At 37.3% G+C, this 26,181-nt stretch overlaps 1 protein-coding gene across 4 annotated transcripts in view; it reads left to right on the top strand.

Annotated features, from left to right (window-relative positions):
* Positions 1-24,389, top strand: part of PACSIN2 (protein kinase C and casein kinase substrate in neurons 2) — a 52,576-nt gene extending 28,187 nt beyond the window's left edge. Inside the window, exons 4-13 of one of the 4 annotated variants that reach the window (XM_039341306.1) lie at positions 2,092-2,248; positions 7,909-8,144; positions 9,507-9,662; positions 10,603-10,778; positions 13,015-13,135; positions 14,418-14,423; positions 15,380-15,504; positions 18,340-18,456; positions 19,000-19,196; positions 22,356-24,389. In XM_039341306.1, the coding sequence (XP_039197240.1) occupies positions 2,092-2,248; positions 7,909-8,144; positions 9,507-9,662; positions 10,603-10,778; positions 13,015-13,135; positions 14,418-14,423; positions 15,380-15,504; positions 18,340-18,456; positions 19,000-19,196; positions 22,356-22,468 (1,404 nt within the window). In that variant the 3' untranslated portion in view covers positions 22,469-24,389. The remainder of the gene's footprint in view (positions 1-2,091; positions 2,249-7,908; positions 8,145-9,506; positions 9,663-10,602; positions 10,779-13,014; positions 13,136-14,417; positions 14,424-15,379; positions 15,505-18,339; positions 18,457-18,999; positions 19,197-22,355) is intronic. The other 3 variants (XM_039341309.1, XM_039341307.1, XM_039341310.1) reach the window with 3 other exon arrangements.
* The last annotated feature ends 1,792 nt before the right edge of the window (positions 24,390-26,181 follow it).

Genomic DNA, 26,181 nt, shown 5'->3' with positions numbered 1-26,181 from the left:
ATTGGGCCTAAAATGGAAACTTGGGGTAGGTACCCTATTGCTTATTGCACCGGTTTCAACTTCTGAGTCTAATCTTAGTCCTGATATTTATTTTTATATATCCGATCCTCCCACTTGAATGCTGTTGAACCTTATCTAGTCTGGCCCAGGTGTAAACCGCAAGTCTATGCGGTTTACACCTGTGCTATCCATTGGTACAATAAGGGCAAAGAAACACTGCCATGAAATAGGCCTCTGTGATGATTCTAGCTTGTGCCCAGTTGGATTCACTCCTCGTTGCTCTCCAGCAGTGCTTTTGGTATCTCTTCACTCATTTCTTTTCCATTCTTTGGGGATCCATAAGAGGCAAAAGAAAACAAGGGTGCAATCTGACCCAAATCCCTACTATCTTTTTATTTGAGGCAGCAGCCAAGGCTTCAGCCAGATATGCTCCAGACCAGGGCTCCTCAACCTTGGCAACTTTAAGACTTGTGGACTTCAACTCCCAGAATTCCTCAGCCAGCTTTGCTTTTTGCTGGCTGAGGAATTCTGGGAGTTGAAGTCCACAAGTCTTAAAGTTGCCACGGTTGAGGACCCCTGCTCCAGACCTTCAGGAACAACCCCAAGCTTCCTCTAGAACAGTGATTCTCAACCTTTTTAATGCAGTGACCCCCCAACTGGTCATAAGTCGAGGACTACTCAACTGGTGCAGCACCGTTTTCAGAATGGGACTTTTGGCGGGCTCAGCAGGGCAGAGACAGCCTGGACAATTCCTATTGGCTTTTGAAAGCCAATAGAATTAGACTCTATTCAAGAGAGTCTATTCTATTGGCTTTCAAAAGCCAATAGAATAAAAGGGAGTAGCACAGCAAAGGAAAAGGGGAAAAAATGGCGGACTGCATTGTTTGGCGACCCCCGTGAAATGTCGTTCGACCCCAAATGGGGTCCCAACCCACAGGTTGAGAACCACTGCTCTAGAACCTAGTGAAGGTTTCACCAAGGTCCATCAATTGAATGAAACAGAGTGATCTGATTGGTCCAGCCTCTCATCCACCCCCTACCTCTCAAGAAATCCCATGAAAATAATTTTGAAATGAGTCAGATTATTACAATAGTGCAGAATATAAGGGAGACTGTAGCTAATGCTTCTCTCTCCTCCTGTTTTCCCCACAAATACTACTTTGTAAGATGAGTTGGGCTGAGAGTGATTGGCCCAAAGTCACCCAGTCAGTTTTTACCCACCGGCTTTCATGCCTAAGGCAAGATTTGAACTCACAAGCCTCCTGGAAAGCCTAAGGCAAGATTTGAACTCACAAGCCTCCTGGTTTCTCGCCTGACGCCTTAATCACTAGACCAAATTGACTAACATTGGTTAACATTTTTGATCAGAAAATGGGCTTTATTTGACTGCAGTCAAAGCAGGTATTCAGATAACAAGAAATTGGTAATCAAGCTTACAAGTTTAGTTGTATTACTGGAAGTTCAATCTTTTTCTTCTTCTTGTGCCATATCCATTATTGGACATTGGCAATCATGTTGGCAGTCCTGTTTTTCTCAGCAGCTGCACAAAAAAGTGCTGCTGAGTTTTGTCCAAACCTTTTGAAGCCATGATGTTCTTCTTCTGCCTGGACCTTATTTGCCTTCAATCTTTCCCTGGAGGATTAAATGGAGTATGCCGTATTTTTCTGGGTGTCGCATCACATGTCCGAAATATTCTAATTTTTGTTTTTTAATTGTTTTGGGAACGGATTCAGAAGAACAGCATACAATATGGTGGCAGCTACTTGAACAGCGTGTGCACAGCGGTGTAGAAAGCAAAGGGAAGACTACTACACTATATATTTCCCAGGAAAATCATGTTAATGGTGGCAAAACCTAACAATGGCCCTGAGTACGGGTGCCCCTTAAATGGGGCAGGGGTGCTAAGAATCTCCCGGTCTGCTAAAAGCATGATAAACCCAAAACTACGAAGTGGTACGTGGAAGTTCAATAATGAATCTTAAAGGAAATGCAGACAATTTGATTCCATCTTAAATGTGTTCAGTTTTCGCAAAATTGGAAACTAGTTTTGACATGGCAAGAAGTATTTGTAAATGTTTTCTTCTTCGATAGGTTGGAAATTACAAGCGGACAGTGAGGCGCATCGATGATGGATATAGACTTTGTAGTGATCTTATGAACTGTATTCACGAGCGTGCACGAATAGAGAAGGGTTATGCGCAACAGTTAACCGAGTGGGCAAAACGATGGAAACAACTTGTAGAAAAAGGTAAACACGATCATACTTTTGCATGTATTTTGGTACCTATTTTGACATTGTTTTATCAAACTGGGAGTATTTTAAATTTTAAACAGTTAGTTTCTACTTTGGAACTACCAAAGTACTACACGCAAACACTTCCTTCTTAGATCTCATAATGGCTAGTTTCGAATTCAAACATTTTGCATAGTTCTTGTGACAGTATTTAACCAACCTTGTTTGGGCTTGGAAACTGACCAGTGCAGGATTAATACTTGAGTGCAGATTTCCATGGAATACAGGACTGTAGATGTGTTGTGGATATTTATCAGGTGTGAACAAACAGATCCAAATGGGAAGAGCTCAAGTAGCTACTTTATGTCTCATTCCTATTTCACAGGAATCTTCTCAGACTTGCGGTTTACACCTGGGCCAGACTAGATAAGGTTCAACAGCATTCAAGTGGGAGGATCGGATATATAAAAATAAATATCAGGATTTAGATTAGACTCAGAAGTTGAAAACCGACCCCAAAAGAAGGTACAAGCAAACCACTTTCATTTCGATTTCCAAAAAATTCTTCATCAGTGACATTTGCAAGAATCAAGTTTCAGGACATTTTTTTATTAAGTGACCCTGGAATCTGATTTGTATGAAGGCTTTAAAAAATTCAATGAAAATGTAAAATTTTGCAAATGGCTGCTTAATCATTTTAATCCTTAATCTGACATGGATCCTTTTAGATCCTTCTGCATTTGTGGAGGTAATAAGTGACAAAGAAATACAAACAATATCTTGTTAATACTTTGGAGAAACCATCATTGGAATACATATTCATGCCCAATATCAGTCTTTTTAATTATGTTAAGACATATAGTTTCATAACAGACTTTACATATTGGAGAGCATCTACAGGTAGTCCTTGACTTACAACAGTTCATTTAGTGACCGTTTGAAGTTACAACGGCATTAAAAAAGTGACTTACAACCATTTTTCACACTTAGGACCTTTGCGGCATCCCCAGGGTCACGTGATCAAAATTCGGACGCTTGGCAACTGACTTCATATTTATGACGGTTGCTGTGCCCCAGGGTCGCGTGATCCCCTTTTGCGACCTTCTGACAAGCAAAATCAGTGGGGAAGCCAGATTCACTTAACAACCATGTTACTAACTTAACAACTGCAGTGATTCACTTAACAACCTGTGTTTGGAAAAGTAAAACGGAGCAAAATTCCACTTAACAAATGTCTCAGCAACAAGAATCGTGGGCTCAGTTGTGGTCGTAAGTTGAGGACTACCTGTACTTTAGCATTGATGTCAATTGGCTGTATTGAGCCAGGTGTGTTCCTGGATAGTTATCATATTTGGGATTGCACAGAAGATACCTTGATTCAGTTCTTGTGGGCGAATATTTAGCACCTCCTCTATTTAGCTTTTTTGCTACTGTACCTCCTAACAAGATCTCTTACTTTTTTCAACACTTTCACTCTAATTTGTTAACAATACAATAGTTCCTTTCCTGCCAATTTTCTCCCAAGATTTCCCTTGCCATTCATCACTGGTTTTCCAAATAGCCTAGTTCTGCACTCTTATTATTTCCATTTGTATCACTTAGACACACTAATTGAATTGTAGGGCTGGGAGGGGCCTTGGGAGGGACCTTTGAGGTTAATAATAATAATAATAATAATAATAATAATAATAGTTGAAAGGGACCCTGGAGGTCATCTAATCCAACCCCCTGCTCAGGCAGGAAACCCTATACCATTTCAGACAAATGGCTGTCCAGTCTCTTTTGAAAATCTCCAGTGTTGGAGCATTCACCACTTCTGGGGGCAGGTTGTTCCATTGGTTAATTGTTCTAACTATCAGGAAGTTTCTCCTTAGTTCTAGGTTGCTTCTCTCCTTGATCAGTTTCCATCCGTTGCTTCTCTTCCTGCCTTCAGGCGCCTTGGAAAATAGCTTGACTCCCTCTTCTTTGTGGCAGCCGCTGAGATGTTGGAATACTGCTATCCTGTCCCCCCTTGTCCTTCTCTTCGTTAAACTAAACATACCCAATTCTAGCAACCGTTCCTTATATGTTTTAGCCTCCAGTCCTCTAATCATCTTTGTTGCTCTTCTCTGTACTCTTTCTAGAGTCTCAACATCTTTTTTACATCGTGGTGACCAAAACTGGATGCAGTATCCCAAGTGTGGCCTTACCAAGGCATTGTAAAGTGGTATTAATACTTCACGTGATCTTGATTCTATCCCTCTGTTAATGCAGCCTAGCACTGTGTTGGCTTTTTTGGCAGCTGCTGCACACTGCTGGCTCATATTTAAGTGATTGTCCAACCCTTTGCCCAAAACAGGGGACCTTGAACAAATGGTTGTCCAATTTTTCCTTGAAAATCTCCAGCTATGCAACATCCACAGTTGTGGGAAACAAAATGTTCCACTGCTTAATAGTTTTCACACACACACACACACACACACACACACACACATATGGTTGAGGGAGTAAAAGTTACAGGACATTGGGGAATAGTGATCATGTCATAGTTGAATTCATCATAATGCAACTACAGGTAACTGAACCAATCGCACTAGTATTTTAAACTTTTTAAGAGTGCTGATTTTAACAAATTAAGAGCAAGACTAGGAAGGATTTTGTGGATGGAAATCCTAAAAGGAAAAACAGTTCAAGATGCTTGGAAAACCCTGAGAAAATGAGATAATGAGGGATCAAGCAAAAAAAAAAAAATACTACAGAGAAAGAAAAACAAAAGACACCAGAGAGACAGCATGGTTGCACAAAACACTCTGACAAATTTTGGGACAAAAAGGTCAGAGATAAAAAATGGAAAAGAAGCACTTAACTAAAACAGAATACCAGCAAATAGCTTGAATCTGCAAGGAGAGAGTCAGGAAGAGTAAGGCCCAGAATGAACTAAGACTAGCAATGAATGCCAAAAATAATAAAAAAGGTTCATTTAATGTATAAGGAACTAGAAGAAAGTCAATGAAGCTATAGGTCCACTAATGGGAGAAGATGGCAAGAAGATGGTGGGTAGCAGGGAAAAAGAAGAACTGCTTAATTCCTTCTTTCCATCTGTTTTTACACAAAAGGAAGAAATAGCCCAGCCTATTAAGAGCAGCGCCAAGGGAAATACATCAGATATACAAGTCAAAATAGGCAAGGAATTAGTAAGAGAATACCAATCCACCCTGGACAAGTACAAATCACTTAGACCAGATGGTTTTCATCCCAGGGTTCTGAAGTAGTTGTCAGATGTAATCTCAGAGCCATTGAATGTAATTTTTCAAAACTCTTTCAGGGAACTACCAGAGGACTGAAAAACAGCTGATATGGTTCCAATCTACAAAAAAAAGGGGGGGGGGAAATGGATCCAGCAAATTATAGGCTAAACAGCTTGATACGAATCCTTGGGAAAATCCTGGAAAAGATAATCAAGCAAAGGATTTGTGAGCACCTAGAAACGAACAAGGTGATTACTAGAAGTCAGCATGGGTTTGTCAAAAACAGTTCATACCAGACAAACCTTGTTATCATTTTTGATAAAGTGACTAAATTAGTGGACCAGTGAAATGCTGTGGACTTCAGTAATACATTTGAGAAAGTAGACTACAACTTACAGTACTTCTTGGTAAGATAGAAAAATGAGGGATAGGTAATACAAGCAACCAGATATGTTTGCAATTGGCTGATCAACTGTAGTTCTCAATAGAACTTACATCAACATGGAAGGAAATTTGAAGTGAGGTGCCTCAAGGTTCGGTCTTGGGCCCAGTACTCTTCAACATATTCATAAATGATCAAGGAGGGAATAGAAGAGGAACTCATCAAAATTGCAGATTTAAAATAGGGTAGGGTAGAGTAGAGTAGAGTAGAGTAGAGTAGAGTACAATACAATACAATACAATACAATACAATACAATGAAGAGAGATGGAATGGAATGGAATGGAATAGAATAGAATAGAATAGAATAACAGAATTGCAAGGAACATTGGAGATCTTCTAGTCCTCTAGTCCAGCTTTCTGCTCAGGTAATGTCATCAAGCTGAGGGGAATTGCTAACACTTTGGAAGATAGACTCAAAATTCAGAAAGATTTTGACAGACTTGAAACTGGACCTGTTCAACAAGATGCAGTTCAGCGGTGAAAAAAGTAAGGTCTTGCACTTAGGCAGGAGAAATGCACAGATACAGAATAAGCAGTACCCTGTTCAACAGTAGTAACAGAGAGCTCTAGGGTCCTAGTTGACCACCACTTAAGCCAATGCAACCAATGCAGTCCTGGGCTGTGTCAACAGAGGGATACCGTGAAGAACACAAGAAGTGATAATACCACTTTATATCACCCTAGTAATGAGTCCATAGTTGGAGTACTGTGTACAATTCTGGTCACCATAGTACAAAAAAGATGCTGAGATGTAGAAAGCGTGCAGAGAAGAGCAACAAAGATGATAAAAGATCTGGAGGCTAAATTATATGATGAACAGTTGAAGAAGCTACCGTAAATGCCGGCGTACAAGGCGACCCGGCGTATAAGACGACCCCATCTTTATAGCCGGGCTGCATTCCTAGAACGTTGTCTTATACGCCGGGAACTACCAGTATTTCCGGCGTATAAGACGACTCGGCGTATAAGACGACCCCCGTCTTTGGCACCGATTTCAGCGCTCGCGGAAGCCGCCTTATACGCCGGCATTTACGGTAGGTATGTCTAGCCTATTGAAGAGAAGGATTGTGAGGACAGGATAGTTGTCTTCCATTACTTGAGGGGCTGTCATAGAGAAGAGGGATTGACCTCCTTTTTTGATCCCTCCTTTTCTTTCTATTAATTTGTTGAAATTGGCTCTCTTAAATCTAGAATAGTAATCTGACTTTGTTCAGTTACCCATACCTGCATTATGGTGAATCCTAATATGATACGGTCACTGTCTCTCAAGGTTTCTACAATGTCCGCTTCCTCAACTACTTCATCCCTATTAAGAAGTATCAAGTCCAAAATAGCTGACCCTGTAGTATAGCTGACTCTCTAGTGCTTTGCTTCTGATTTATCTGCGGCTTGTTCAACAAATCATAGTTAGCGTGTTCTGTGAACTGAACTACTGTTTGGCGTTTGGCCACCTTCTGTCCAGTAAGTTCTCTGTGAGATAGAGTCATCTTGAGCAAATTGAGACTTCCATATTTTGCTGTCTGATCTAGCTCAGAATTTTATGATAAGCATAGTATTGTTGCAATATGCCACCAGCTCAGCACATTAAGAAGATTGTAGTCTTCTGAGTCCTACTTATAATCATACTGTTTTTGGATTCACCACTCAATGCAAACAAAGCAAGCTATATATGGAAGCCAGAAAGAAATGGATTCAGATACAGTTTCATCTAAGATATCTAAAATTGCACAGCAATACCTCACCTTGAGGGCAGGATAATTACAATTGTCATAATCATTATATAATCCTCCACTTTCAAGGGAATTTTGTATATTGTGCCACTACTTCCCCACCCTCTCTCACTCAAAAGAACACAACACTTAATAATTTCTGGATCAACCTGGCCATTCCCTTTCCTGTTCAAGTTAAAGTAATTTGGGGAAAGTAAGAAAAGTAACATGTTCTTCTATTGTGTACATGTGTGTGCATTTTGCAGATGTATCATTTTTTTACCCATTGCATTCAGGGCCACAGTATGGGACCGTTGAAAGGGCTTGGCACGCCTTTATGTCTGAAGCGGAAAAAGTAAGCGAATTACACCTAGAAGTAAAAAGTGCTCTCATGAATGAAGACTTTGAAAAAATAAAGAACTGGCAGAAGGACTCCTTCCACAAGCAAATGATTGGTGGATTTAAGGAAACTAAGGAAGCGGAAGATGGGTTTAGGAAGGCTCAGAAACCATGGGCTAAAAAGCTAAAAGAGGTAAGTAATGTAAAACTGTATTTCCCAATCACCTTGATCAACGGTGTCCTTGTTTTACTGCTTTTCGTCTGCCTGGATTGCCTCCAAGTATGGTTTGTTTGCTTTCTACTCAAACCAACAGGGCTGAATTGATTCCAATGTAGAAGCCGTTGATCTGTTTCCGGGCAGAACCTATTTATTAAAGAAATAGCAAAACTTCATTTTCTTCCTCAAAAAAAATAGTCCAGTTGCCTTTTGAAGGAAAAAAAAAAGCACCTTTGAGACCTGGATGACTAAAAATCTCCATAGACAAGATATGTGGCATCTCACCATACAATATACTACCATGTTTCCCTGAAATTATATTAATTTTTGCTCCAAAAGACGCATTAGGGCTTATTTTCTGGTTAGGGCTCATATTCAGGGAAATACGGTACTAAATGTGTCCGTCTGGCTGATGATCTTAACTGGGGCTTATTTTGGGGATACGGCTTATATTATGAGCATCCTGAAAAATCATGCTAGGGCTTATTTTCTGGTTGAGTTTTATTTTAGGGGAAACAAGGTAATAAAATCAGGATTAATAAGCCAAGGAAAGTTTGAATTTATATGTTAATATAAAGTCAGTGACACTAATCAGTTATGCTATAGAAATTATTCCTCTACAGAGTGTTAAGATACCAGTGTAGCAAATCAGGGTCTTGCACAGGTTGTGTTCCGGAACCTGAATTAAGATGCTTTGTAACTCAAGATCAGGCAGTTAACGAAAGGGTTTTAAACAAATATTTAATCTGGGAATCCTTAACAGAAACTTACATTCCTGAAGATGCGTCCAGAAGCTGAACATTTGCCCATTTACGTCGGTAGAAACAATAATTCCTTCATATCAACTAGCATGAATTAAGACCGTATCTGTCCTCCTGTATTCCCATGCTCATCTCAGACAAAGACATTTCAAACTGGCACGTAGCCAGGATATCCTGTGATGAACTTAGTAGCCCCTCCCACTGAAACTTACATAGGATTCACTGAACAGCTAAAACTACATTACCCATAAGCCATTTCTTAAGGAGACAGTGCTTAACCCTTTAAATGCTAAACGTACAGTTCTCATCTAACTGGCCGGTCCAGCACAAGTTGCATGAAAAGCATTGTTTCCGAGTGAGAAGAAGTGATCTGAGTCAGACAGAAGTTGTGTTAATTCTAAATTTCCTTATAAACATCATTTTCTCAAGGCTATAATTTTATGATCAACACGTTCTGAAACACTGTAATCATTTTCAAGATACATTTCTTCTAATTGTAACAGTATTAATCTTGAAACTTGCTACGGGAGGTGGGGGAATATTGTGATTTTTACATTTGTGAAAACACATCTCCTAGGTGGAAGCTTCTAAGAAAGCACATCATACAGCATGCAAGGAAGAAAAAAGTGCCATATCCAGAGAAGCTAATAGCAAAGCTGACCCAGCATTGAATCCAGAACAACTAAAGAAATTGCAAGACAAAATCGATAAAAGTAAACAGGATGTGCTTAAGGTAAACTCCATGCATTCTTCTAAACATCACAATCGTTGCTTCCAATGAAAACTGTCTATTACTTCTCATGCTGAATTTGTAAGCCTTTTAGAGTAAATGTGCCTAACCTTTGATTCATAAATAAAGATGAATGGATCCTAGAGAAAGAAAAAGGACTGTATTTCATCTACCTTAATGGTGTTACATGTTCAGTTACTGTATTCTTGATGGTTGTGTGCACACAGACATGTGAAGAGAAAGAGAGAGAACAGTAGATGACTTAACCTGAACATTATGTAACAGTTAATTGTTGCAAACAGATTGCAAACTTGTTACAACTTCAAGTTGCAGTGAAGTGTTATATACAGGTAGCCCTCGACTTACCACCACAATTAAGCCCCAAATTTTTGTTACTAAGTGAAACATTTGTTAAGTGAATTTTGCCCCATTTTATGACGTTTCTTGCCACAGTGTTAAGTGAATCAGTAACACAGTTAAATTAGTAACACAGTTGTTAAGTGAATCTGGTTTTCCCATTGACTTGGCTTATCAGGAAGGTGATCATGTGAGTCCAAGACACTGCAACAACGGTCATAAATGTGAGCCAGTTCCTAAGCGTCTGATTTTTATCATGTGACCATGGGGATGCTACAGCTGTTGTAAGTGTGAAAAATGGTCATAAGTCACTTTTTTCAGTGCTGTTGTAACTTCAAACGGTCACTAAGTGAACTGTTCTCAGTTGTGGACTGCCTGTAATTGAGTTTAATATTCACTTTTGTCATCTCATTTTCTAAGGGCCAAAAGTCATTCTTTATTTCCAAACGGGTTGAAATGGTCCTGCTTAAAGGAAAGTTTCATAACACAGAGAGCAACATGATTGGAATAATGAAAATACAAGTACCCTGACCACTGTCAAATGATATATGCTCATATTGATAACTTGATACTCTTACTTTTAAAGACAAAAGAAAAGTATGAAAAGTCTCTTAAAGACCTGGACAGTGCTACACCTCAGTATATGGAAAACATGGAACAGGTTTTTGAACAGTGTCAGCAGTTTGAGGAAAAACGTCTGCGTTTCTTCCGAGAAGTGTTGCTGGAAGTCCAGAAACACCTTGACTTGTCTACTGTTTCAAGGTAAGAATTAAGGTGGAGGGGGCTGTACAATAGAGGTAGTACACCTTTTAAAAAATGGTTTTGAAGCACCAGGTTTTGCCCCCACCCCCAATGCAGCTGCACCTTTGCTTGTCAAGAATACATTGTATATTTTGTACCTGATGTGTTTCTCAGCAGCACTTTCTTTTTAAAGCCCTAAACCAGGGACAGACAACCTTGGCTCTTTTATGACTCGTGGACTTCAACTCCCAGAATTCCTGAGCCAGCCATGCTGAGGGGAAAGGGAGAACTTTCCAAGCTGAGCCATGCTGGCTCAGGAATTTTGGGAGTTGAAGTCCACAAGTCATAAAAGAGCCAAGGTTGCCTACCCCTGCCCTAAACTGTAGTTTTGCTGGATCACTTACACTGTGCTATAAAATGGCCTGGCTTCTAAAATAAGATCCAAAGGTCTTTGCTCATGCACCCATTGAGAAAATCCATGTAATGGTCACCTACCCAGAATATCTGCTGATTTTATTTTGATGGGCCTTAAAAACTTAAAACAGGATTTTAAATAAGTGTTTAATTCTAGAGCTGCTGTATATTAGTAATAGAATATTTGTATAGTACCGCTTGCCATTTTACTTTGTAAACATATTAAAGTCAGTATAAATGTATTTTACAAACTAAGAAAATAAATACTTATAAGACTAAGCGACTCAGCAGTCAGTTCTAATCTTTAACAAACCCTACTGTTTTTGTTTTTTTAATTTTTTTAAAAATACTGCAATTAAAAGTGATTTATAAAATTACCAATGCATAACAGTTAGAACTGTCATCTATTCTAAAGAAATAAAGCCCTAGGTTTGCATAAATTTGCTGACTTACAGTCATTCTCTTGAAGAGAGGTAAAAGGTTAAAAAATGTGTGAAACAAACTGAAAAGGACTTGCTTTTCTTTGGTCTCAGTAACAAGAATCTGGAAATGGTCCATTACTCTAACTTTCACTTAGGAGAAAACAAAACGGCAAATCCTGTAAAATATGGATTAGTCCAGAATGTCACAAAATGGAAGCCTTTATGGTCATACATTGTAAGCGATATCAGATATCCTTTAGCAAAACATAGACAATTGAGATTTGAGAGTCCGGGGTAGTGTATTCTATATATCTAATTTCCTTGAATGTCATTGCAAGGTCTACTTTAAACAAGTTTTGTTTAGCTTTCTATATTGCATATGAAAGTGAACAAGATCAATTGAGGTTACAAAGTAACTGAAGGACAGGAACTGAAAAAGGGCTGCTGAACCAGATTCACTTGGACACCCCTCTTGTCAGTGGCTGTATCAATTTGCATAATCATATTGTCGATACCTAAGAATGATCTGTGTACTTTAGTCACTACTACATAAAATTGAACCAATAATGTACTTTTTCTGATGCTTCCAACTCTTGAGGGAAAAGTCTTCATCATGGTTCAGTCCAAGCCGGAAATAAACAACATGGCAACTGCTTTAGAAAGAAGGTTGCAGTTTATTGAAGAAGAGAGCCAGACAGAAAGATGGCTCTGGAAGAAAAGAGAGAGAGCACATGTAGGGAGTGGGTTTTTATACCCTCTGGGGCTCTTGAGGTTGTTTCCTGTTCTTGTTTGAGGCTTTGTATTTCCTGTGTCATGTATTTTGACCTGAGTCTGAGTGTGCCCCTTTGGCATCTGTGGATTAATCCTATTATGTCCTGTCTTGGAATTTGGGCGGGGGATGTAGGTTTTAGGTGTCTTTGTCTTCTTAATCTTCTAGCTTCAACCTTCCTGAATGGTTTACATCTGCATTTCTACAGAGCTGGTTTCTGCTTGAGGGAGGGAGACTTGGGGCTATTAAGAAAAACTGGGCATGCTTTTCTGCCTCTTTAAGATCCTTTGAGGAAATATATTTTTCTGCCCTTTTAATATTTCCTTCCCTAGGGGGCTGACTTCCGACACAACATTTTAATTAGATGTATTTTATTTTTGGCTTGGCATGTCGGTTCAGGTTTTTTTCATATAAATTATATTTATTTGGTATTAGAAAAAGTAGCGAGATTTCCTTATTCATACATATGAGTACGTATGAATAAGGAAATCTCGCTACTTTTTCTAATACCAAATAAATACAATTTTATTTGCATTTGTATTTTCATATACATATTCATATGAATATTCTAAAATGATCCTTAAGCAAACTAATGATTGCCCTATTCTTCTAACTGGATCAGTAATGATTTGTAAAAATATTCTCCTTGCAGCTATACAAATATTTATCGGGACATGGAGCAGAGCATTAAAGCAGCGGATGCTGTTGAAGATCTAAGGTGGTTCAGAGCTAATCATGGACCTGGCATGTCTATGAATTGGCCCCAGTTTGAGGTAAAGGCTTCACTTGGCTTGTGGTCCTTCCTGCAGTTGCTTGAAGTTTCTCTCGTAAAGCTTATAAGAGAAGAAATGTCTTCTTTTTGTTCTTGAAAAACAGCATAGATGTGCCTAACTGAAGGAAGAATACATATTCTTCCCCAGTACTATAAATACAGGAAGCAAAATAGGGAGACTGTTTTTAATTAAAGCTTTGGTAAATGTAATTTGCATAGCTTAGCTGATTTGATTGATCTTGAAAATATAAGCAGGATTGGTCCTGGTCAATTTTAGGAAGGGAGACTTTTAGGAAACTTCATGGTATAGGTTTTTGAAATAAAAAAATATCACAGCAGGCGGCAGTGGAGGCAGAATCATAGAATTGGAAAAGACCATCACTATGAGCAATGCAGTCACGTGTTGTTGCACTTTATGACAGCGTTGCTTAGTGACAGCAATTCCTGTTCCTTTTGCTGTCTTAAGCAGAGGACTACATACATGTACAAGATACTATGCACAGTAAGCTGCCCAGATTCTTTTTGGAATTGAGTGGCTTCAACAAATCTAAAATACACAAATACATAAAAAAAAACACAGCCTTGAAGTTTCCAGGATTCAAAGTTGATATGAATGATACTTCACGCTACTATTTTATATACTATAAGCACATGTTTATTTTGGGGGGCAGAAAGAATCACCCCGGGTGTACAAAAGCTGAACAGTGTACAAGATATTTATGTATATTTAAAGATTTTGTTTGTCTGATGCTGCTTTTGAAGGTAAGAAGATTGTCTTAAATTCTGGAGATTTTGACAGATAAATAGAGTGGGTTTTTTTTAGTGCTGTCTGCTTGGTGATATCAGCAAAATTAGGCCACAGTCTTAAATTTGCTGTGGGATTATCTAGAATTTGATTGAGGCGATACACTTGAGCAGAGGATATTAATAAAATGGTATGCAAAATAAATTGGGTATAATATTAATTGTTGATTATTGATAAAATTCAGCATACAGCACTAATTTTTAATTCTAATTAGTAGGCATATGATAAATTGTAAATAAATAAATGTGTTTTGTGTTTCATCTAATTGTGAAGTATTAATATACTATTGCATTTGCTACAAGTGTGATAACATAACTTTTAATCTCATGTGTTGTACTTTTTAATGTTTGCATTTTGCCATTTATTTCAAATGTCATAAACAGCAAGCTTTTGTAAAAACAGATAAAAGTTTTAAAATGAGTTACAATAAAATATCATTTTTCCTAACAATCATTTTATTTGCTTTTCATGCAACAAGGATGAAGTAAGTGTTAACTTTACGTAGAACAATATTTTAATTTTCTTATTTAAACTTCATAAAACACTATGAAACCTCTTTGCATCATACTTCATTTTAGGTATACTTTTTCAATTTCCTTCTGTTATTTTTTATTTCATATACACTTACTTACTTAAGTTTAGTTGCAGGCTTTCCAAATCATAAGATTGGATTATGATTTAAGACATTAAAGACCAAAATCAGCCATCTGTCCCTAAAAAAAACAGACAGGAACTAACTCCTCTGCCACTGTCCTTTGAAAAAGCTCTGATACAGGCATGTCAGGTCAAAAGGTGTACAAATAAACATTTTATATGCCTAATCTTAAATTATACTAAATGCCAGAGATCATTTTGAACCTTGAGTCCTTGGTTTTGCATATATAGTTCAGTGCATACCAATTATGTTAAGGGAATACTATTTCTTTCATGTTCTGTATGTATGTTTTAAAGGAGAAAATTTGAGTACAGGATGGAGCTTAAGATAATATGAAAGAAATGTAGAAAAGCATTGGGGCACGATCAAACTAAGTAAGCTAGAAATTTGGAAACAAAGATTGCATTGTACTAGGCACAATTAAAATGAGTACTTAAATTGAACTTCTGCTTAAAGAGGCAAAATATGTTACCTCTTTTGTCTATGATAATCTTAACAAAGAGGATCTTTCCTACTGGGTGGGGGTGATTTTGGGCCAAGGGAAATATTTCAAACTCATTTTGTTGCATTGTAATATTAGTAAGTTACTTCTCTTTAGGAGCTTTCGCAATAAAGGACATTCATCTATAGTTAAAAACAGGACTGGAATTATGAAGGGCTTTTGTCCTAGCTTTGTAGATCTTATCATGTTGTTTTTAGATATAATGGAGACCTCCAAACCAGTGTGGGCTGATGTTCTCTGATAACAAATTTCTTCAAACGTTTTTGTGGTTCATTGTAAATAGGACTGGTCAGCTGATCTGAACCGTACTCTAAGTAGAAGGGAGAAAAAAAAGGCAACGGATGGTGTGACTTTGACCAGTATTAACCAAACAGGAGATCAGCAGTCGCAGCATAACAAAAATAGCAGGTAGATTATTTTTGTAATTTTATTTACTCAAGTTTCAAATCGGGATGTGCAAATACTTAGAATATTTTAGAAATAGATCAATTGGAAGTCCCACTATCTCAAGGAAAAATGGGAAATAAGATTACATGGACATGTGTTAAACTTTGTGGCACTATTACAAGTATGATTTATAGCCAAGAATGCACAAAAGAGACAACAGCTGTAATAGGGGTCTAACTGTAGACAAAGGAAAATTATTTCTATACTCTGTCAGATTAGTGGTGGATGAACAGTAGTACACTATATCTTGCCAAACATAGCTTTTACCCAGGCTTTATAGCCCCAGATTCAGTTTTTTGGAAATGCTTGAGTTTTCTACATTAATTAATTATTATATCTTCTAATGTTATGTCCATCTGTGCAAAATGATAGACTTGTGTAGGGGAAATTTAGGGGCCATTATTCTCATGTACCACTGTATGCCCAAGCCCCCCCCCCCAAAAAAGTCGAAGAGCCTGTAAGTCTCTTTACTGTAAAGTCAGTTTGGGACTTTTGATAATTCCCAATTTAAATATTTTTTAAATTACAATTGTGATTAGGAGGGGGTAGCAGCAAAGTTACCAGAGTAACATAACTCTGATGATCCGGGTAGAATAAGGGATTTTAAAAGGTGAAATGCATCTTAAAATTTCACCTTCTCCAAAAATCATGACATACACCCCCCCCCACACACACACACCATTTTCTGGTGCTCTATCATTAACCTGCCCGTGGCCCCTGGGCAATGCACATGCAAACTGTAAGCCTCTCTAGGCCAAAAATATTACTTAGCACTGTAGTTTGGGGGCGGGATTCTTTTTCAAGGTGCTTTTGGTTTCCTTTTATTAACATAAACAAGGTATGGACCTATTTTCATTTTCAATTATCTATTTCGTGAATTAGAAAGGACTATTGGTCAATGCCTATGTTTGTTTATTTATTTATTTATGAGACTTATATACCGCTTTAAGTGCAAGCACTCTCTAAGCAACGTATATATATATTTACATTGCCCCCAACAATCTGGGTCCTCATTTTACCTACCCCGGAAGGATGGAAGGCTGAGTCAACCTTGAGCCAGTTATATAATAAATAGAACTGAGGATTTAATACAGGTAGTCCTCAACTTACAACAGTTCATTTAGTGACTGTTCAGAAGTTAGAACGGGACTGAAAAAAAGTGACTTATGGCTGTTTTTCATACTTACGACTATTGCAGCATCCCCAGGGTCTCATGATCAAAATTCAGATGCTTGGCAGCTGACTCGTATTTATGACGGTTGCAGTGTGTCCCGGGGTCATGTGATCCCATTCTGGGACCTTCTGACAAGCAAAGTCAACCGGGTAGCTAGATTCACTTAACCATGTCAATAACTTAACAACTGTAGTGATTCACTTAATAACTAGGGCAAGAAATGCCGTAAAATGGGGCAGAACTCACTTCACCACAGAAATTTTGGGCTCAGTTGTGGCTGTAAGTCGAGGACTGCCTGTACTGGGTTAACATTAAGGAACAATTGCCATCTCTTGTACTTAGGGATGGCACCATGTGTCTTAAAATCACTTATCTCTGAGTGGCTGCCCTGCAGTCATAGGCGCAACCACCGAAATTTCTGTAACTCCTGATATTCATTCCAGATGTTGCCAATATATAGAATTTTTTCCAGGGTTTAGGGAAATGTAATTTACCTATATCTCTGATGAATAAGTTGTTTCCAATCAATGTGTGGCCCGTTAAAGTTTAGGTGCTTGCTTAGCTTTCATAACAATGGGAGTGTTTCTGATATAAATGCCTTACAGAATACAGGACCTCAAAGCTTTGTTTATGCTCTTAAATGCCTTGGGATTTTGTGCTGTCTTTAGTACATCAGCATATGTTGAAAAGTCTCCTGATACATGAATAATGTATTTAACAAGCAGTGCTTCTTCAATATAAAAGTCTCATTTAAATCTGGTTTCTTCAGTTTCATTTTATTCTCTTACGACAAGAAGCAACGGTTGGAAGCTCGTTAAAGAGAGATCCTACCTGTAACTAAGAAGAAATTTCCTGACAGTGAGAGAACCAATGGAATAGCAATGCAGGAGCAGACTAGAAGACCTCCAAGGTCTTTTCCAGCCCTGTGATTCTAATTGTATTATGATAGGTGTTCAACTACCGAGTGCTTTTCTCTCTTAACTTCCTTGGAGATACACTGTTTTCCTAGGCAGAGTTAAGACCTGTTAAATCAATAGGAACTTTGCAAAATGAGTACCACATTAATATGCTACTTTGAAATGTTTTCAAATACTTGTTTTCAAAAGATCCAAAAGGTATTATTATAATAATGCTAAATTTAGTTAACTGTCGTTCTTGGCATGAAATTAGCCAAATAATTGGCTCCATTTACATTATAAATGATAAGGCCTGGGGAATGGGCCTTTTCTGGTTGCTGGTAATTGTACTTATACCCACAAACTCTGAAGCAGCTCTTCATTTTTATTGCTTATCAGATTTACTTTTATATTAGTTATTACAGTTGGAAACATTCATTGTTCACTGTCTACCAATGTCTAAATTGGATTGGATTTACTTTTTAATAAACTATTGTAGCTGAACAAAACCTTTTCTGAAATGAATTAAAAACATCCATCTTAGAAGGAAGATTGAGGAAGAGACGTGCTAACGTGGAACAATTAGCTTTTATCTTTAAATAAAGATTTTTTTAAAATAATAAAATAGAAGAAATAAATGAACGTACATTTCTGCTACTACCTGTTTATATATGTTGGCTCCCTGAAATGATGGGGTCACCTTAATCCTTTTTTTCTCCCAAATAGCAACGTTAGTGTCCCGAGTAACACAGTGCAGTCAGTACAGCCAAGTTACAATCCCTTTGAAGATGAAGAAGATTCTGGAAGTACTGTCAGTGAAAAGGAGGACAATAAAATCAAAAAGTTGGTGAAAGACTGCTCTCAACTTGTTTTTCTTGCTTACACTTCTCTATCCAGGGTTTCCAACTCTGGGTTTCTTCAAAACCATTGTGTGCATGAAGTCCTCGCTCAGAGGTTACATACCTTTTGCAGACTTGACTAACCTACCGGTGCTCTCCTACTGTTTTATTTTCGGATTGGTTTTTCTTCACTGATTCCACAGACGTGATCTCTGGTAATGTGCTTTGAAACCATTGCTGGAATTTTTCCACTGGCTGTATTCATTTGGATATGTTCCCTTAGGAATCTCTCTTTACCACGTAACATTTTTCTTTAAATGAATTATCTTTCTAGTGTTGATGTTGAACTGCTGGTTAATAGCTTATACACACACTCTTTACGCTTCTCAGTGTGCTGTTAATACTGACTTTGCTCTGGTTGTTTGACATAACAAAACATATCATGATTAAATAGGAGCCTTTGTTGGCTGCAATAGTGGCATATTTACAGCTCTTGCCCAACAGTTCAGCTAAATCAAGCTAAAATAATTTACTCTTTTGTGTTTAGTGTTAGCAGCTATGAGAAAAACCAGAGTTTGACATCTGAATGGTCTGATGAAGAAACAAATAATCCGTTTTCATCCAATGATGCCCAAGGAGAATCTAATCCATTCGATGAAGATGTTTCCCCTACAGTGGAAGTGAGAGTACGAGCCCTCTATGATTATGAAGGCCAAGAGCATGATGAATTGAGCTTTAAGATTGGTACGTCCTATTCCGTCATATTAATTATTTTTCTCCCCTAGGAAATGGCAGGAAACTGTAGATCTATGATGTGTCGGCATTTTGGAACATTTGTGGTGCTTTTAGAAATCAACTGGTAAAGAGAAAGTAGCCTTCCCACTCAAAATTTGTAGGCCGTTTGCTTGTACAAAGTGCTAATGTATACACACATGAGAATTCATGTATCTAAAAATAAATATGGCCGTATTGTTATGATGGTTGGTTGCACAGTAAGCCAAATATTTAGACTGAATTTGGCATTTTTATTCACTTATAGAGTCCTTCCCAACAACCCGGAGTAGGCAGTGTTTTTTGATGGTGTTAAAGGTATCGTTGCAGGGTGTAAATTGCTCCAAGTAAAGATGACTTTTGTAAGCGACTGATGGGGATTTTGTCAATGTTGCTGACGTTCAAATGGATCTCCAGATGTTTTAAAATCGCACCCAGGGCGTCACTTGGTACTGTCTTTGCTTTCTTTTGCCACAGTAAATCTACTTCTATTTCCAGGTCACTGTACTTTGCTATCTTTTTCCAGTTCCTTCTGTCATATTCTGCTGTCTTCAGGTACTACAAGATCCACTATCCAGACTGTTTTTTTTTCCTTATCAACAGTTGTTAAGTCTGGGCTGTGTTATGTGGAAAATGCTGGTCTGTTTGCATTTTAGAATTTTTGAGGTTCTTTTAGAAATTGAGAGAGAAATTAACCCCTCTTCCCATTAAAATTTCTGCATTTGTAAAAAGCAGCAGTATATACATTTGTCATATGATAATTGTTGTGGTTGTAAAAATGAATACGGCAATACCATTTGTAAAAATGAATATGAATAATTACTACTACTACTACTACTACTACTACTACTACTACTACTGGCTTTGAGCCAGCCTTGACTCCTGGGGGCTGCCTAAACTACTCCCTGACATTTTCTTGGCAACATTTTCAGGAGTAATTTGTCCTTGTCTTTTTTTAAAAACCTTTTGGTTGTTTTAGTAAAATAAAATAATAACTCATCGCTTTAAAATTAAGACTACCGACTGATTGATTCTCTTTGGAATCAGGCATTTGTTTATTACATGGGAAGGTAAAATAACTACTATTTGCTTTGTCGGGCACCTGTCCATTTTCCTTCATTGAATTTTTCCTCTTTTTAACTGAAGTGGAAAAGGAATCCCAATTTCTTTTTTGAGAAAAGAAGGGATATTTCAAAAATCTTAAGACCATATTTATTCTTTAACAATTAAAATGAGTTGCCACCATAGGAATGATTGTTAACAGACAGATTCTGCACATTCTGGAAATGTGCCATAAGACCTAAAATGGCAATAGCCCGCTATTTTCATAGTTTTGTTTTGGAAAAAGATGGCACTCAACCAACTTTTTTTTCAGGTGGAACAAAGTAGAATAATAAAGATGTTATATCCCTCTTATGACCCAATATGCTATTAACAGCTTCCCCTTTAACCAAACTTGGTCTAAATCACATAAACATCTCAGTCTCGGTTTGCAAATGCCACAGCATTTGCCTCCAAGGGCACTTCAGCCAAATCTCACTTTGTAATATAAAAAAATCACTTACTGTTTTTAAATAATAGCAATAGAGGAAAAATATAGTTCTGTTTAGAAGCAATAAAAAAGATTTCCTGCTTTACTTCACTTGATAAGCATAAAGCATTGCAATGTACTGTATATGTCAACGCTGCTAACATTGGATGTTCTTGCTTTGACAACATATGAAGATGCAGCCTTTTTCTTTCTTATGCTTTACTCTTAGAATTAGATGCTCTGGGGGAGAAGGCGGAATGTGGTGGGAGTTAGTTAGACATAACAATATTGTACTAATGTATGAATTCAGAGGCTGAAATAAGAGATGATAAGAATTGTCAGGTTGCAGAACAAGAGGGAAAGCCTGCATTTCAAGCTAATTGGAGAATGTGGTTTATGACTATTAATTGGAGGAGGGAATTGTGCTTTGATACTATGTGCTCAGGGGAGGGGAATCCAGTTTTTGGTTTCAACTATATTAGTGCCGAAGTTATGCTACTCCCATAAAGATTCTTTAAGGTAAACAATACCTCGAAGTTCTTTGAAGAGTTTCATCTGTTGGAACCATGACAGCATATTCGATAATAAGAGAATATTATAAAAATAGTGTTAATGTTGGAAGGAGAGCCAGTTTGGTATAATAATTTAAGAAACCAGACTAGAAACCAGCAGATTGTGATTTCTAGTCCTGTCTTAAGCATGAAGCCAGCTGGGTGACTTTGGGCTAGTCCAGTGATGGCAAACCTTTTAGAGACTGAGTGCCCAAACTGCAACCCAAAACCCACTTATGCATCGTTGAGTGCTGAGTGGGTGTGGCCCATTGGGTGGGTGTGGTCCATTGGGTGGGCGTGGCTGTGGTGGTAACGGCAGACTGGGTGGAGTAAAAAGTTCAATTAATCAATTCCAACTTTGCAAGATTTTTTTTTCCCGTGAGAAGTTGAATTTGATTGATTGAACCTTTTTTTTTTTTTTGCACGGCGGCGGAGGCCTAAAGCGAAAAGGTTTTACAAAACCCAGCTGAAGGCCTAGGACTGGGGGCGCAGCGCGCGTGCCCACAGAGAGGACTCTTGAGTACTGCTTCTGGCACTCGTGCCATAGGTTTGCCACTACTGGGCTAGTCCTTCTTGTCCTGTAAAAAAAAGCCAGGGCAAACCATTTCTGAAAATGTTATCAAGAAAATGGTAGAGATTTATCCAGACAATTGACAGAGGGCAATAATGGCTCAAAGGCACAACCCCCTATCCCTACCCCAAAACAATCTTGAATACTTCTAATAAGGAAGAATTATATTTAAAAAGCAGGTTAAAAAAGTGGACTATTAGGTTTTAAATGCTAGCTGATGAATGACTCTATTGTAAAACCATTGTAGATGTCTTATCCCAGCTGCTATTAGATTAATATCCAATTATATTTTGTATTTGGTTTTTTTTCTTCACGTTGTTAATCTGCTTCTTGAATAGAGCTTGGGGAAATTAAGGGATCAATGTAATTTTCCTATAATTTACTAGTAGAAATAGTGAATACTGTAACTGCTATAGAAAGACAACATTTATTCACATTCTGATATATATGACATCAGTTTACCTTTTTCTCTCCCATAGGAGAAGAGCTAACTAAAATAGAAGATGAAGATGAACAAGGATGGTGCAAAGGTCGTCTGGACAATGGACAAGTTGGGCTCTATCCTGCAAATTATGTAGAACCAATCCAGTGACAAATAATTCTGAACATGATATAATAACAACCAGTCAACATGATGCCTGTGGTTCATTATAAGAGGAACTGAAATATATCTATTGATCTATCTGTATATCTTTTAATGCAATGAAATGATTGATTCCTATGTTCCTTCAGCAATCTCCAATGCTTCAGGCTGAAACCTTAGGAAAAGGTTGGCATCTTGATAGCACAAAGTCAGCAACAAAGTGACAGCATTCCTTTTTATCATATTTTATGATGACTTTTTTATTTTGTTCCAAAATTTGCTAAACCAGTGCCTCGTTTCCTATATTTGGGATGTTAGCTTATATCCAGTTTTGTTCAATCAGTAATGACTTGATCTTCGTAATTTGAAATTTAATTTTTTAACCGCAACACTGCATTTGTTAGCAATCTGTGAAAAATGCATTTTTAAAACATAAAGTTATGTAGCATTTCATTTTTCATGCATGATTTCATTAGCTGTTACATAAATAATGACTCAGAAGTATTGTCTTCTCAATCCTGTACTCTATTTTTTTCATGCTGTCAGCATGGCTCAATAGTGTAAAATGCCATATATACTACAGTGTCTATTGCCAAGATTCGAATAGAATTATCTGCAAATATTAAGAATTCACCAAGAATTAGTTTTTCTTGGTGAATACTATTTTGACACTTGAAATCTCTATTTCCCAAAGGACAACATCATGAACATTTTAAAGATTTCCCCATATTTCAAGAATGTCACTATAGAAACAATATACATTCTGCAAGTTAATGATTTTATGTGATTTGGAAAGTTTAACGTGAAGTTTATTTTTTCATGCCAGAGACTAAAATATACTGCCTTTTTACTGATATGCTCTTTAAGTTATCTATATGTATATACAATTTGATATTAAAGTTAAGGAGCATGTGTTAAATTAGAAAATATGCCTTAGATTTCAGATTGAATCTGACACCAGAATATCAATGTTGAGTTTTATTAACTTCAAGGGAAAGTTCACAGCGGCTTTTCAAGTAAGCAAAGCAACTTAAAATGCAGGGCTATTTAAATTTGCTGTTTCATACATACACATTTAGGTATAAGATGTAGCTTGCCCCAACCTGTCTACTGTGAATGTAGCCTTCCTCTTAAGGGATAACAACTCAGTTTCCCCTTCTACATTATATATTATAATCAACTGTGGTTATCATTCCATTTTTCCTCACACCCAAGTATCTGCATGAACTCTCTCACATCCACTCTTGGAAGAGTGTGAGTTTGACCTCCCTTTGTTACAGCAGGACTCCTCTTTGTAATTGGCACTGGGACCAGAGGGATTAGAGTTCATTGTGTACCTTTGGAATCTTTTGACAGAAAATTTATCCAAAGCACACTAAAGTAAAACAAAAAGTATGCTGTGATCTAAGCCCTTAAATGATAATATTGGGGTTTTATTCTCAAGATCTATAATTGTTACATAATTAAAATGTGATTCCAAATGCAAAGTTAATGTAGATTATTGTAGCAAAACACTGTAAAATCTTGATTTGCGGATCAGCTGTAGAAATGTCAGACTCCATAGATTTGCAGACCATTTAAGCAGCAAAATTGTGAACTTTGTTTAAAATGTTGCTTTATAGAAAATTTAGAACTTATCAGATAAGTAGAAATGATGTTTTAGGGAATCACACTGTAATTGAAATGACAGTTGAAGCTGAAAATACTGTAAGTGCTTCCTGACTATTCCATTTGTCTGTGGAAATTTACATATTTATTAATGTTGAAGATTAATTATATTACGTGGGTATTCAATCTCTGTCATGTTGGTATTCCAGCATAATTGTTCAGAAATGGAAAGTTTGAATAAATGGTCAAGAATTAATCCAGAATATTTTTGACAGTACACTATTTTAAAAATAAAAAAAAAATGAACAAAATTTTAGTACCACATAGAGTCTATATTTTTTTAATCATAAACACTGTATTTTTATTTTCTCTGGATTATACCCTGAGAGAAATTTTAAATCTATTTCTTCAAGCTACTAGATGCAGAATGACTAATCTGAGTAAAGCATCAAACATTAATGTAAAAGAAAAGGTGCCTTCACTTAAATACAAATCCCCTTACAGAACATATATGAGGTACTGCTAATGTAGCATGTTAAAATATAAATATCCTGAAATGAGATTTTTGCATTTTTATGCTAATTTATTGATTTTTGTAAACAGCTGATTACAATACAACCAGTAAAATAATAAACCAATGCATCATATGAGATCTACCAACGTTCCACTTTTCCTGACAATCTGAGACAACTTTCCAGTTAAAATGCTGTTGTTTTTTCCTTTTATCTTGACCCATAAGCATTCTAGCAGGCTTCCATCCATAGTTTTATGCAACTCTGTGGTGATCTCTAACATATAATGAAATTCCCTCTCCTCTTTTGTTAGGTCTGTTTCTTTTCTACAATTTGTATCCTTCTATCAATACATTCCAATCATGAGTTTTGTCCCATCAAGTTTCTATAATGTCAACTACATTATACCTATCCTCGTGTACTAGTACTTCAAGTTCACCGTTTGTTCCCTAAACTTTGAGGATTAGTGTAGGCATCACAAATGGAACACACAGCTAGAGGGATTTAAATTATTTTAAAAAAACCAGACCAAATAAAAGAGGAGGTGGAGTTGCTCTCTATATAAGAAATAACTACATCTCAACAGAAATAGAATACAACAATGATGAAAACTATCTCAAATGCATTTGGGTCAATATAAAAGGAGGAAAAATGACATTGCCTTAGGTGTATTCTGTAGGCTATACAGAGGAAACCAAACAGAGAAAATAGATGAACTTTTTGCTAGTCAGCTAACTAAGCTAGACCAGGGGTCTGCAACTTTGACAACTTTAAGACTTGTGAATTTCAGCTCCCAGAATTCCTCAGCCAGCATAGTTGTCAAGGTTGCAGACCCCCTGGTCTAGACCAAATAACGCTTCAGGCTCAGTCTTCCATCAGCAGAATCCCACTTTCATGATCTTACCAATTTTGATCAGGCTTAATTCAACAATGGAAGAGTTTCTAGTGTACTTGAAAAGTTATTTAAAATTCAGAGTAATATTCAGAGATGTATCTGCCTTGAAAGTAGCTGATGTTGAATTGTATAGCACAGTAAAGCATCAGGATTTGACCACAGAAAATGTTTTCTAACATTTTATATTATGTCATAAAATGCTTTATGATTTTTGTCATGTTCTATACAATTTGACAGATTTCAACTCCACAGAAATCATGGGTCCTGGATTTTGGGCACATTCTGTAAATAATCCCATTTCAGGTACCTTGGTTGAAAATGTTTTGCCCTATGATGCACCATTTCATTCAGACATGTTTTCCTAGTATACTAGATAACCATGACCTGTTGGGTCATTTCAGAGATATTTCCTTATCTTATCAAAACAGAATGACTCAGGGCAAAAAAAGCAGAGGGAATGTAAGCATCTTCCTGTTGGCTTGACCATGAGTGGCTGCACTTCAGTAGCTGATGGTAAGGTTGGTCTACCTGGTCTCCAGAAGACTAGGATGGGATCGGTCTAGTGAACCTCTGGATGGTAGCATAGCAACACTAAAGTGACCAGAAATTTGGCAAGTTTAATGTCACATGAGTCATAGGTTTGGAATTTGGACACATTCTGTTAGTCCATTTGAGACATTTTGGTTCAAAAATTGTTGTCCTATGAT

The sequence above is a fragment of the Crotalus tigris genome, unplaced genomic scaffold, assembly GCF_016545835.1.
Source record: "Crotalus tigris isolate CLP2741 ecotype Arizona unplaced genomic scaffold, ASM1654583v1 scf7180000017764.6130737, whole genome shotgun sequence".
NCBI classification, from domain to species: Eukaryota; Metazoa; Chordata; class Lepidosauria; order Squamata; family Viperidae; genus Crotalus; species Crotalus tigris.
Note: the sequence above shows the minus strand (reverse complement) of the source record. Positions and strands in the feature narration are given on the sequence as shown.